This window comes from Hyaena hyaena, unplaced genomic scaffold (assembly GCF_003009895.1).
Source record: "Hyaena hyaena isolate Hyena2069 unplaced genomic scaffold, ASM300989v1 scaffold_9, whole genome shotgun sequence".
Classification (NCBI taxonomy): domain Eukaryota; kingdom Metazoa; phylum Chordata; class Mammalia; order Carnivora; family Hyaenidae; genus Hyaena; species Hyaena hyaena.
The window spans coordinates 3524000-3537173 of NW_024080641.1; the positions used below are offsets into that span (position 1 = coordinate 3524000).

Here is a 13174-nt window from a genome sequence, read left to right on the forward strand (position 1 = left end):
ATTGAATAAATAACTGCATCTAATTTAAATCTTAACACCAATCAGGTGTGGGATGAGCTTTCCTAATCTACATTTTACCTACGGGGAATTTGAATTCCGAGAGGCGACAAAAGCCTGGACTCAGGGCAGAGCCGCTCACTGCAGGCTGGGTTGAGCCACCTGCGGACCACGTGCACTTTCTAGAGACCTTCCAGCCAGAGAACTGCTGTAGGTTAAAGGCCCCCATCTGCATCCAGATTCCTTTGGCGGGGTTGGGGGATGGAAGCTTCCCTCTGGCCCCGCCCCGCCCCCCCGAGTCCCCGCCCCTTGGTATACGGTTTGTTAGTCTGCCTTCTAAGGGTGATTGGCCCCACTCTGGCCTCCGCCCCACCTCTCGCTCGCAGGAGGGCCCCCGAACACTCCGCAGCCAATCGACGCCCGCGGTTCGCTCCCCGCCTTCTCAAGCCTCGCCCCTGCCCTTAACTCTCTCAGCTTCCGCCCTGTGGGCTCAGAGCCACGCGGCGCGCCCGCGGGATTCCGTCCGAGTCGGTAGCCGCTACTTCCCGGGGTCCCGGACCGCAGCCTTCCGCACTCAGGGCCTTGGATTTCCTCTCCCAGAGGCAAAAGCCTAGCTCCCCTCTTCCTGGAACTCTTGTTTCCCCCCCCCCCCGAGTCCAGCTTCCCAGCCTCCGTTTCCAGGACCCCGGCACCCCGGATCCCTGCCTCCCGGATCTGCGCTACCGGGACGTGGCCTCTTGAGGACCTCTGCCACTTGGACACCTTCAGCCTTCCAGAGCCAAGCACCTCCCTGTCCCAGCCCGATAAACTCCTGTATTCCCATCCGTAGGGCCGAGCACCCCAGGTGCTCCCGGCTTTCGGGCGCAGGACCCAACCCAGAGAGCTCCCAGCTTCGGGATCTGACACTCCAGGTTTCAAGAGCCAAGGAACCCAGGCGCTGTGAACTCGCAACTCCAAGGAACCCTCCAGAGTTCCAGCCTCCAGCCTGGGCTGCAGAACTCTCCGCTCTAAGGAACGTCGGCGTTCCAGGAAGGAGCCCCAAGCTTCCAGGCGCTAAGGAACTCCGGGCGCGTTCCAACATGGTGGCCGATCCCCCTCGCGGAGACCCCAAGGGGTTCGAGGCGGCCGCGCCCGCCGCGAACGGTGCCCCGGTGTTGCTCGCGAAAGAGGACCCAGACTCCGCGCGCGGCCGCTGCTGCGGTTCCCAGGAGCGGGCGCGCCGCTGTCTTCGCGCCAATCTGCTGGTGCTGCTGACGGTGGCGGCCGTGCTGGCAGGCGTGGCGCTGGGTCTGGGGGTCTCGGGGGCCGGTGGCGCGCGCGCGCTGGGCCCCGCGCGCCTGGCGGCCTTCGCCTTCCCCGGAGAGCTGCTGCTGCGCCTGCTGAAGATGATCATCTTGCCGCTGGTGGTGTGCAGCCTGATCGGCGGCGCCGCCAGCCTGGACTCGAGCGCGCTCGGCCGCCTGGGCGCCTGGGCGCTGCTCTTTTTCCTGGTCACCACGCTGCTGGCGTCGGCACTCGGCGTGGGCTTGGCGCTGGCGCTGCAGCCGGGCGCCACCTTCGCTGCCGCCAACGCCTCTCTCGTCGCCGCGGACGCCGTGGAAGAGGCCCCCAGCAAGGAAGTCCTCGATTCCTTCCTGGATCTCGTAAGGTCAGACCCCAGCCGCCTGGGGGAGTCGTGGGGGAGAGGGGAAGCCACGTGGGGGGGGGGGACCCGTGTCAGGGATGGCCGGAGTGACCACGTGGACGCCAGAGGGCTGTGAGCCCTCCGGAGCCGGGACGCCCCCAGGGCCTGAGCGAAACAGGGCGGGATGGTGATGGTGACCCTTGGAGGACCAGAGGTCAGCGAGTGGGGACAGACCCCTGGGGAAGGAGGCTTCGAATGTGGGGGCCTGGGGACATCAGTGGGGACCCTCCAAGACAGTGATAGACTAGGAAATCTGGTAGAGGGAAGAAAGAGTAATCCTTGAGAAGTTGTGGGAAGGGAAGGGACATAAGGGTGTTCCTGTGAGGGGAGAGGATCTGGGGGGGTGAACTTGGAAGGGCATTTTGGGGCGCTAAGGGCCTCAGGACTTGAGTCCAGAGTCAGAGAGTTTGCGACCCCCTGAGGAGTGCGTAGATCTGAGTGACCTCTGCCAGGCCCTCTTCCCAGTCCCAGGGCTCCCCACATTACGTGTCACCCATGTCACCAGGACACAGCCGGGTTTTTTTTTCTCAGCCTCCCTTCCCCGCCCAGGGCTGGGCCCTGGCAGCTTCCTTTTTATATCTTCTTGCTAAATCCAGCCACCTCTGAAGACTTTTCATTCCATTTCTCACGTCTGTCTGGGCAACCCCCCCCCCCCCCCCCCCCCCCCCCCCCCCCCCCCCCCCCCCCCCCCCCCCCCCCCCCCCCCCCCCCCCCCCCCCCCCCCCCCGCCGTAGGCTGCCCAGAAGGGAGCCAGTGAGACTTTTGGAAAGAGAGCAGACTCTTTGCCTTCTGATCTCTGCTTCCCCGCGCCCCCCTCCCGCCACCGCCCCCATCCCAAGAAGAGTTCTTCCCCCATTTGAGAAGGGGCAGACCCCTGGGTCCACATGGCCTTGCCTTTCAGACCTGCTGATTCAATCTCTCCAGGTTGGTTGGGGACTTCCAGGAAGTGAGGGGAAGGAAGTGATGAGTCACGGAACTGGGTTCTCCCAGCCTCATGGGGGTGTCGGCAGGCTGAGAGGAGAGATTCTGGGGCAGGCTTGGTGTCCCCAGAAGCGGCAGTGGATGGCCGGCTCCTGGCTGGGGGAGATTAGCCGGGTCCTGACCCAGCCCTGCTGGGCCTGGGTGGGTACAGGCCTCCCGGCCAACGGGCACGCCCACTCGAAGGCTGTTTGTGCGCTCAGGCTTCCCCTGCGTGCCGAAATCCTTGGCCAGCCCCTCAAGACTTTTCCGGAACATCTTAGAGCCACACAGCTTTATAGCTGATGACACAGAGCTGGACACAGGCCCTCAGACACCCAGTCACAGCCGGGACCTCTCTCAGTGACGCGTGGCCTCACACCAACTGCCACACATGTGCCCCCCACCCCACACACACACAGTGTACTGACATCCCTGTTCACGGCCACTCACGGGTGCCACTGGCCACGCCGGTACACGGAGCGTCGCCTGGACAGGCATGCTCGAGAATACGTGGACACCGACTCTGTGCCACGAATCTGGGCACTCGCCGGCACCCCCACGCGGACACCAACACGTGAGAAACTGTTTAGGGACCCACCACGCAACAGCTGCTCACCCACACGCTTGGTGAGGGGTAGTGGGACCTCGTAGCCAGCTGGCTGAGTTCAAATCCCAGCTCTGCCACTTTCTAGCCAGCCAGATTTCTTTACCTTTCTGTGCCTCAGTTCCCTTTACTTTTATTTTTAAATACTTTATTTTTTTTAACGTTTATATTATTTTTGGGAGAGAGAGTGTGAGCAGGGGAGGGGCAGACAGAGAGGGAGACACAGAATTGGAAGCAGGCTCCAGGCTCCGAGCGGTCAGCACAGAGCCCGACAATGCAGGGTTTGAACTCACGGACTGCCCTGAGCCAAAGCCGGCCGCTCAACTGACTGAGCCATCCAGGCGCTCCTACTTCATTTTAGTTTTAGAGAGAGCGCAAGAGTGGGGGAGAGGGACGGAGGGAGAGATTGAGAGAGAGAGAAAGAGCATCTCAAACCTAGCGTGGAGCCCGTCGCCGGCTCTATCTCACAAACCATGAGATTAAGACCTGAGCGGAAATCAAGTCCGACGCTCCACCAGTTGAGCCACCCAGGCGCCCCATGGTTCCCTTTTCTCAAAACAGGGATGACCGTGCGGTACCGCGAGGGCTGCAGCGAGGATTAAATGAGTGGGTTTATGTCAAGCATTACAGGGACTGTGGACACATTAGCCCTTACTTTCTTCCCACTTCTAGACTCAAGAGGGGGTCCCACTGACCCCCTGACATGCTCAGTGGGGTTTAATGCACACTGCTTGTGCAGATACACATTCGCGGCACACACAGCTGTCCCTTGTCGCCCTCTCTCACTACCTCTTCTCCAGAGCACACGTGTCCTCTGCCTTTCTCAGCCGGGCCCAGGGCCGGAGCGGCTCTCAGCCCTCCAGGAGGAAGTAGCTGATGCAACACGCCCGTGGTATTAAGTTTGCAGCCTGGGGTGGAGCTGAGGCCCCAGGTGACCCTGCCCCCGCCTGCCTTGGGAAGCCAGCATTCCTAACCTCCAGTCCATGATCGTGGCTGCCAGGCTGTCCCCACGGGGGGCCCTAGGAGGCCAGCTCAGACTCCCCACACCCTGGCAAAGAGCGCAGCTCCCAACTCTGCCTGACCAGACCTGGCTGGGGCATGGGGGCGGCGGGGAGGGCACATTTAGGTGCGAACAGGGCCTCCGAGTTTCTCCCCATCCCCAACTCCTCAGACGCCCCCCGTTCCCCCACCGTGGTATTTAATAACATGCCTTCCTCCCTGTCTGTCTCTGCAGAAATATCTTCCCCTCCAACCTGGTGTCCGCAGCCTTCCGCTCAGTGAGTCCTTGGGGGTATGTCCCGGCGGGTGGGGGGTGGGCAAGGAGGGCGACGGGCAAGTCGGAGCCCCTTGGTGCCTGCTCTCCAGTGGTGCCTGGCCAAGTGCGCATGCTCGCATATTTATGAATGCTGTTGCGGGGTCCTTGGGTACCCCTAAACCCGTCCATGCCCCTCGTCGAGAAAGGAGAATAAATGTGGGTTCTGGGCCCCTTCTGGGTTCTGATTCCAGCAGTGTGACCCCGGGCAACTAACTGCCTTTTCCTCTCAGAGCCTCGGTTTCCACCTCTGGAAAATGGGCACGTACGAAAATCTTGCCTCAGTGGAGCTGCCGCTGGCAGGATGAAACGAGATCATGTTCAGGGGGTGCTTAGGGCAGGACAGGGTGAGGGGAACCTCTGTGGCCATTAATCCTGACTCTTCCCAACCCCACCTGCAGTACAGTACCGTCTATGAAACCCAATGGATCAACGGAACCAAGGTGAAGGTGAGAGCAGGGGAAGGGAGGGGCGGGTGCACAGCCCTCCGCCCCTTGTTGTGGTTTTTGCATTTCGTTCCCACCCCAGCCTTTGTTTGCCCATCTGGTGGTATTTGTTTTACACTCTCTGCAGCCTCTCCCTAGTTTCTGTTTTTCCTGGTATCTCCGTTTGGCCCCCTCGTCTCCCTCCCTGGTCCAGGCTTCCTTTTTTCCCCATCCCATCCTGCCCTGGGCCCCCCCCCCACCTGATCTGCCCCCAGAGGCCCCCTCTCCTACCTACCCTCTGCCTGGCAGCCAGCGTGCTCTTTCCAAAGCGCAAACCTGATCCTGCGTCTCCCCTGCCCAAAGCCTTTGTAGGCTCCCTAGTGTCCTCGGAAGAAAGCCCGGGCTCCTTGCCACTCTCCGTAAGACCCTGCAGCGTCGGGCTTCTGCCCGGCCGCCCAGCCAGCCTCGTGTTTTGGCTCTGGCTGGTCTATGCCAGCCCCAGTGGGTTTCCTTCTGCCCTTTGAATGCCCGAGCTGCTGTCCTTCCCAGACTGTTGCCATCTGTTTGCTCCCTCTGGAACCTTCTACGACCACTCTTGACCTGTTCATCCTCCTGTTCTCCGGATCTCCGGCCCCTTTCTCCACGAAGCCCTCCCGGATCCCCTCCCCACCGACCAAGCGGGCATCGCCTTCGGTTCCCACACTACCTTGCGTTTCCCTGTGTCAACCATTCTGGGTGGTCCCTGATGGCAGGTCTGTTTCCCCTGGACTGAGACTCTGAGCCTTGGGAGGAAGGGACCCAAGCAGCCGTCTTGTCTGTGTTGTGCCCCAGCAGTGCCCAGGACAGGCCCTTAGTGACTGTGCAGGTTGACCGAGTTTCCGCCTCCCATCCCAATCTGTTGCTCGCCCAAAGGTGCCTGTCGGGAATGAGGTGGAGAGTATGAATATCCTGGGCTTGGTGGTCTTCGCCATTGTCTTTGGCGTGGCCCTGCGCAAGCTGGGACCCGAGGGAGAGCTGCTCATCCGATTCTTCAACTCCTTCAATGACGCCACCATGGTGCTAGTGTCCTGGATCATGTGGTAGGTGGGGGGACACGGGGCCGGGGCTGTGGGAGGGAGCGCCTCTGCTGCTTGGAACCACATCCAGTCTTGACCATCCCCTGCTGGGTGACTTTGGGCAAGTAACCTGCCCTCTCTGTGCCTCAGTTTCCTCTTTATAACATGAGGACAGCGCTGTATTCCATGAGAGCCTCCCCCTCCCCCCCCCCCGATTCTGGTGCAGGCGACATTTAAGAGGCTGCCGTGCACAACCTCGTAAAGGCTCCTTGCCAGAGAGTCAGGGTGGTAAGAGCAGGCTCACGCCACTTCCCACCCGTGTGCCCTCTAACAAGGTATTTACCTCGCTGTGTGTGCCTCAGTTTCCCCATCTGGAAAATGGGATTGAGAGTTGCAGGCACAAGTGAGTTAAGCCCTTGGGACGCTGCCTCACCTATAGCGTGCCTACAATCAACACTGTTGACTAATCTTTATCAAGTACATCGCTTGGATAACTTCCGGGTGCATCCCCTGGCCAGAGCTTGGGCATTTGGCCAAACCTCGCTTTACAGGTGGCTGGGAAGTGGTGCCTTTTTTCTGTTACCAAAAAGAGGAAGGGGTTTGAGAGACAAGAAGCTGCAGCAATCAAACGGAGAGGCAGGCTTGGGAGGCTTCCTGGCTGGGAGGCATGGGCACCCCTGGGGTCTTTGCTCCAGAAGAGAGTGATAATAATTCCAGCAGAAGTTCATAGATCACTTACTATGCACCGGAAGCTTTCAAGCCCGAGGACCTCCTTACATCCAACATTCCTGTGAGGCTGGTCACGTTAATGTTCCTGTTTTACAGACCCATTCGATTTTAATTCAACTGTAGCTTCAAAAGACTAAATGAAGGGCTCCCTCGTGGGATTGTGGTTAAAGATTCAATCATGGTCAAGGGCTCGCTTGCTATTAAGACATGAACCATGGCCTTTTTCTATTTCATGGATGTGACGAGAGATTATATCAGTTTAAATCATCCTGGCTGCAGGGCGCTTGGGGGAGCTCAGTCAGTTAAGCGTCTGACTTTGTCTCAGGTCAGGATCTCACAGTTTGTGAGTTCAAGCCCTGCATCAGGCTCTGTGTTGACAGCTCAGAGCCTAGAGCCTGCTTCAGATTCTGTGTCTCCCTCTCTCTCTGCCCCTCCCTTGCTCACGCTCTCTCTCTCTCAAAAATAAACATTAAAAAATTAAAAAAAATCATCCTAGCCGCTATAACAAATGAACCCAGAAAATGTAAATGACTTACACATGGTGGGGCAGGTGTAAGTCCGAATCTGGTTGGTGATTGTATTCAAAGTGGCAATAGAGGCCCCCAGGCTTCTTTTATCTCCCTCCGCTCTGTTCTCTTTTATTATCTAAAAAAAATTTTTAATGTTTATTTTTGAGAGAGAGAAAAAATGTGAGCAGGGGAGGGGCAGAGAGCAAGAGAGACACAGAATCCAAAGCAGGCTCCAGGCTCTGAGCTGTCAGCACCGAGCCCAGTGCGGGGCTCGAACTCAAAAACCGCGAGATCCTGACCTGACCGAAGTCGGACGCTTCACAGACTGAGCCCCTCATAGGCACCCGTCTCCTCTGCCCTTTTTGCGAGGGGATCGAGCTTGGAGGATGTCAGGGAAGGTGCTTGATCACACGTTGATTTGGGTGTCTCCCCCCAACAAGGGAGGCTGTGGTCGGGCCCTGGGTGGGCACACAGTCAGAGGCCGCCATCTGTCTCCTGGGTGCTTAGGTATGCCCCTGTTGGCATCTTGTTCCTGGTGGCTGGCAAGATCGTGGAGATGGAGGATGTGCGGTTGCTCTTCACCAGCCTCGGCAAATACATCCTGTGCTGCCTGCTGGGCCACGCCATCCACGGGCTCCTGGTGCTGCCCCTCATCTACTTCTTCTTCACCCGCAAAAACCCCTACCGCTTCCTGTGGGGCATCATGACACCGCTGGCCACTGCCTTCGGGACCTCTTCGAGGTATGGCCTTGGGGCCAACCAGTGCGGGATTTTTAAGCTAAGGGGCCATAAGTGGACATCAGCTATCTGGAGACCCTTGAAATTTCGTATCTGGGGACATTGGATCTGGGTACCGGGGCCATGCTTTTGTAAGTTTCTCAGAAGGTCCTGGAACGCCCCCCACCCCGCACCCTCCCCCCTGCAATTGGAAAACCACTCACTGTTTAGAGATTTCTTCTTCCCTTCCTGAAAACCTCTCCTCCCCCACAAGGCCCAGCCCTGGGAGGCAATGGTCTAGTGCTGCACCCTGGATCCAACTTCTGGGAGCTCTTTCCACCCTCGAACCTGGCCCTCCCCACAGCAGCATCCCCAAGAAAATAGCGATTCTTACCCAAAGTCTATTATTGGGGGGAGTGGCAGAGGAGTGTGGGGCAGTGAGCTCCTAGACATTATAGAACTTAGGTTTGAATTTTTGTGTGTATTTTAAAGGAGAGCAGTCTATGCCCTCCCAGGGGGTCGAGGACTCATACAGTTCGGAATCCTGACATTCTGCAGGATCCCCTATGCCTCTGAGAGGCTCTGGAAGAGAACTGCCGAAGGCTGAGGGTGGAGAGGGGTGGGGCTTGCGGGGGAGGGCTCTAGGCTGGTGGGCGGAGCCCGGGCTTGTGCTGATTGGCCACTGGGGCGCGTTGTCCGGGCGGGGCTTCGGCAGGGGGCGGGTCTCGCGTGCTAACTGACCTGCCCCTCAGCTCGGCCACGCTGCCGCTGATGATGAAGTGCGTGGAGGAGAGGAATGGTGTCGCCAGGCACATCAGCCGCTTCATCCTGCCCATCGGTGCCACCGTCAACATGGACGGTGCGGCGCTCTTCCAGTGCGTGGCCGCAGTGTTCATTGCGCAGCTCAACCAGCAATCCCTGGACTTTGTGAAGATCATCACCATCCTGTGAGTGTGGGGGGCCGCAGCTAGGACCCCAGGCCCACCTGGCCCGGCCCCGAAAATGGACAGAGGCCGGAGGGGGGCAGGGCTCCCGTGGCAGCTCCTCCCACTACCGACGTCTCTCCCTGACCCCCCGTCTCGTCCCCTCAGGGTCACCGCCACCGCGTCCAGCGTGGGTGCCGCGGGCATTCCGGCTGGAGGTGTCCTCACTCTGGCCATCATCCTGGAGGCAGTCAACCTGCCAGTTAACGACATCTCCTTGATCTTGGCTGTGGACTGGCTAGTGTAAGTGTGGGTCTGGGGCTTCAGGAGCCTAACCGGTACCCTGGGAAAGGAGGTGAACAAGAGGGTCATTGAGAGCTGAGGAGGAAAGGAGAGGAAGGAAGGAGTTCTAGAGGAAAGGAGATGGATCTTGAGAGAGAGGGGGAGGAAGAATTCCTAGCAGCTCCACGTTGTCAGTGCTGAGCCCCACGTGGGAACAGGCCAATCTGTAGACTGTAGCTTAGCTAGCTGTTGCCAGGGGCTAGAGGGAGGAGGGAATGGGGATAGCTGTTTAATGGGTATAGGAGTGTCTTTTTAGGGTGATGGAAACATTCTGGAATTAGAGGTCTTGGTCGTACAACTCTGAATATACAAAAAAAAAAAAACCCTGGATTGTATACTTTCAAAGGGTGAATTTTACTCTATGTGAATTATAGCCTAATTTTCTAAAATGGCGTACACCCGCATAAAGTATGAAGAGGAGGCCGAAAGAGATCTTTAGGATTATGAGAAAAGCCTGAGGAAGAATATAGTATTTGGGGGGAAGAAGAAGAGAGGTGGATAGGTCTTCTGAGGCCCCAAGAAAAGGGAGGGATGACTTTTTGAGGTTGCATGAGGAGCAAATCTTGTGTTTTATTGGAAGAAGTATCATTGGGGTCCAGAGAGGGTGGAGGAGGGGTGCTTTGGGGTTCTAAGGCACAGATCGTATGATGGGGCACTTAGATTCCATGGGAAAGAAGGGAAGTAGGGGGCTTCTTGGATCTTGGGTGAAAAGATCTTGGAGGCTCTGGGAGAAAGGGTTATTTGGGAGGATAGAGGAATAAGTTGGATCTAGAAGTAGAACGGAGGGGGAGGGGCGCCTGGGTGGCTCAGTTGGTTAAGTATCTGACTTCGGCTCAGGTCATGATCTCACAGTCCGTGGGTTTGAGCCCCGAATCAGGATCTGTGCTGACAGCTCAGAGCCTGGAGCCTGCTTCGGATTCTGTGTCTCCTTCTGCCCCTCCTCTGCTCATACTCTGTCTCTCTCTCTCTAAAAAATAAATAAAACATTAAAAAAAAATTTAGAAGTAGAACAGGGCTGCATGAAGGACATGATACGGACTTCAAGATATGGGGGGAGAGGGGGGCGCCTGGGTGGCTCAGTTGGTTGAGCATCTGACTCGTGATTTCAGCTCGTCATAGTCTCCTGGTTCATGGGTTCGAGCCCCGTTTCAGGCTCCATGCTGATAGTGCAGAGCCTGCTTGGGATTCTCTCTCTTTCTCTCTCAAAAAAGAAAAAAAAGATTCAGGAGGAGAGGCGGGAGGATTGGGCCCTACCCCCTCCCCTCCTACTCACTTTCCTCTCGCTTCTGCCCCTTCAGGGACCGGTCCTGCACGGTCCTCAATGTGGAAGGTGATGCCTTTGGGGCGGGACTCCTCCAAAGTTACGTGGATCGTACAGAGCTGCGGAGTTCGGTGCCGGAGTTGATCCAAGTGAAGAGCGAGGTGCCCTTGGCTCCACCGCCCGCCCCCACTGAGGAGGGGAACCCCCTCCTCAAACACCGCCTGGGATCTGCTGGGGACGCGGACCCCTGCGAGAAGGAGTCGGTTATGTAAACCCCGCGGGGACTTTCCCTGCCCTGTTGGGGACACTCGGGACATCAGGATCGTGAATCGGGGCTATGGAGGCCCTGCCTGCACACTTGAGGGTTCCAGGGGTCCCAGCCTGTCTCCCCAACATCAGATCTGGGAAGTTTCGATGTTGGGGTATAGGTGTGTGTGTGTGTGTGTGTGTGTGTGTATCTCCCCAAATCCTCCCCAGTCTTCAATTCCTGTTTCTGACCAAAGTTAGGAAACAAGATGGAGAAACCATGTCGTTCTGGCCCCCCCACCTCTCAGGGCACAGGTCACCATGTGGATTTCTGCCCTCATTGAGAAAAAGGACATTCCAATGGGTTGATGGCTATTTTGGTGGCTGTAGCTGTGTGTGTGTGTGTGTGTGTGTGTGTGTGTGTGTGTGTGTGTGTGTGTTTTGTGACTCCATGGTACATCCCACCCTCTTCCCTCCACAGTAACAAACACTCCTCGGGACCTTGCCGGGGTTGGGGAGCCTGAGGACAAATACTGCCGTCACTCCAAAGGACATTTTTTGTAGCAACAAAACTCTATCTCATCAGGTGTTTTTAAGACCAAAAGCATGAGGCACGCACTAAAAAACCACACAGGATAAAACAGACTTCACCGAAATAAGATTATCTGTTCGTCAAAAAAAACACCACTAGAGGGCGCCTGGGTGGCTCAGTCAGTTAAGCAATCTTGCGAATGTTCCGTATCTCGACACGGGTGATGCTTACACAGACACATACATTTGAGCACGCTCATCTGCACACCGTAGATGTGCGTGATTTTACCCCATGTGTAACATCTTGGCCGTGGAAAATTCCGTACAACTGGGAAGAGACTGACTCTGCTGTAGCCACTTACAGGGACTTCCTTGATACTTGAACTCTATCCAATAGTGGCAGTAATGACTTGCTCTCCCCACCCCTTTTTTATTTAACCCAGAATTTGCTATTTGAATAAAAAATGTGCTGTGCCGCTGTTTTTAAGTCCTGTTCGAGTCCAGGATGTGGATGATACCCAGCCATGGCTCACCTGTCATAAAGATCCCAGGTCCTGTCTTACACATTGCTAAAATGTGTTACACATTACTGATAATTATCACCCCCCTCAGGGCCCTACGTCAACTTCTGCCAAGTGCCTGGGAGGCACCACCAACCCGAAGCCCAATTATATAGATGCTATCTTGGGTATCTTTCGCATCTTTCTGTTGCTTTGATTATTTAGTTACATCGCATGATCACTGCAGTGCATTAAGGAGAATGCAGTTCATTTCCGAGTCTGTGCAAAACTCGTGTATCGTACACGAACGTAACCACTAGTGAGTTCATTAAGGGTTGAATAATTAATTGTCATTTTCAGCGCTTTCTATGATGCCCAAATCCTTAGTGGGCAGTGAGAACAGTGTTTAAGAGTTTTAATGGTATTTGGGGAAAATGGCTGGGGTTGCTGGAAGGAGCTGAGTCCTTAATTTTTCTATTTAATGCTTTTTGGGAATGGATTAGATTTAGATTATGAAGGGTACACACATGCTTATGTAATATTACATATACTGTATACACAACATGTGTACATACAAGGGATAACATAACTCGGCCAAATTCAGTAGAACAGTATCCCCTCCCCTTTTTTTTCTATTCCATTAAAAAATATGTTTATTTGGAGGGGTGACAGAGGATCCAAAGCATGCTCCATGCTGACAGCAGCAAGCCTGATGTGGAGCTCAAACTCCCAAACTCTGAAATCATGACCTGAGTGGAAGTTGGGTGCTTAACCAATGGAGCCACCCAAGCGCCCCATTCCATTTTTTAAAAAATTTTTAATGTTTTATTTCTGAGAGAGAGAGATACAGAATCTGAAACATGTTCCAGGCTCTGAGCTGGCTGTCAGCACAGAGCCTGATGCGGGGCTCGAACCCATGAACCGTGAGATCATGACCTGAGCTGAAGTCGGACAATTAACCGACTGAGCCACCCAGGCGCCCCATTTCTATTCCATTTTTAAAATTTGCTGGGCACACATTACTACTTTGCCTAAGATGCTGATCTGGGTCATCTAAAAGGCCTGGAACCATTTCAGGCCTCAGTGTGGACAGGGACTCCCAAACCTGGTCCCCACTAGGATGAGCACCCCACCTTTGTCCCATTCACAACTGTATGCTCAGCACAGCATGGGCCTCGGCGCATAGTAGGTACTCCGTAAATGTTTGCAGAATGAATAAACTGGGCTCCAGCTACCGAGCTGCCTGGCTTAGAGGCTGTTACGCCAGCTCAGACGGGATCCTGCCTGCCAGCTGCATGACCTTGCGCAAGCACTCCGGAGCCTCACCCTCTGGTGACAATGGCTCTGTTATGCCTCACCCAAAGGCCACCGGTGAAGTT

The 13174-nt window shown here is 56.0% G+C and overlaps 1 protein-coding gene across 1 annotated transcript; it reads left to right on the forward strand.

Annotated features, from left to right (window-relative positions):
- Positions 1-502: 502 nt before the first annotated feature.
- SLC1A5 (solute carrier family 1 member 5) lies at positions 503-11786 on the forward strand. Its single transcript, XM_039245961.1, has 8 exons — positions 503-1645; positions 4480-4522; positions 4959-5006; positions 5895-6061; positions 7783-8016; positions 8745-8939; positions 9084-9218; positions 10556-11786. Exons 1-8 carry the CDS (start codon positions 1077-1079, stop codon positions 10788-10790), a joined length of 1626 nt encoding a protein of 541 aa, XP_039101892.1. The 5' UTR covers positions 503-1076; the 3' UTR covers positions 10791-11786.
- Positions 11787-13174: the final 1388 nt, after the last annotated feature.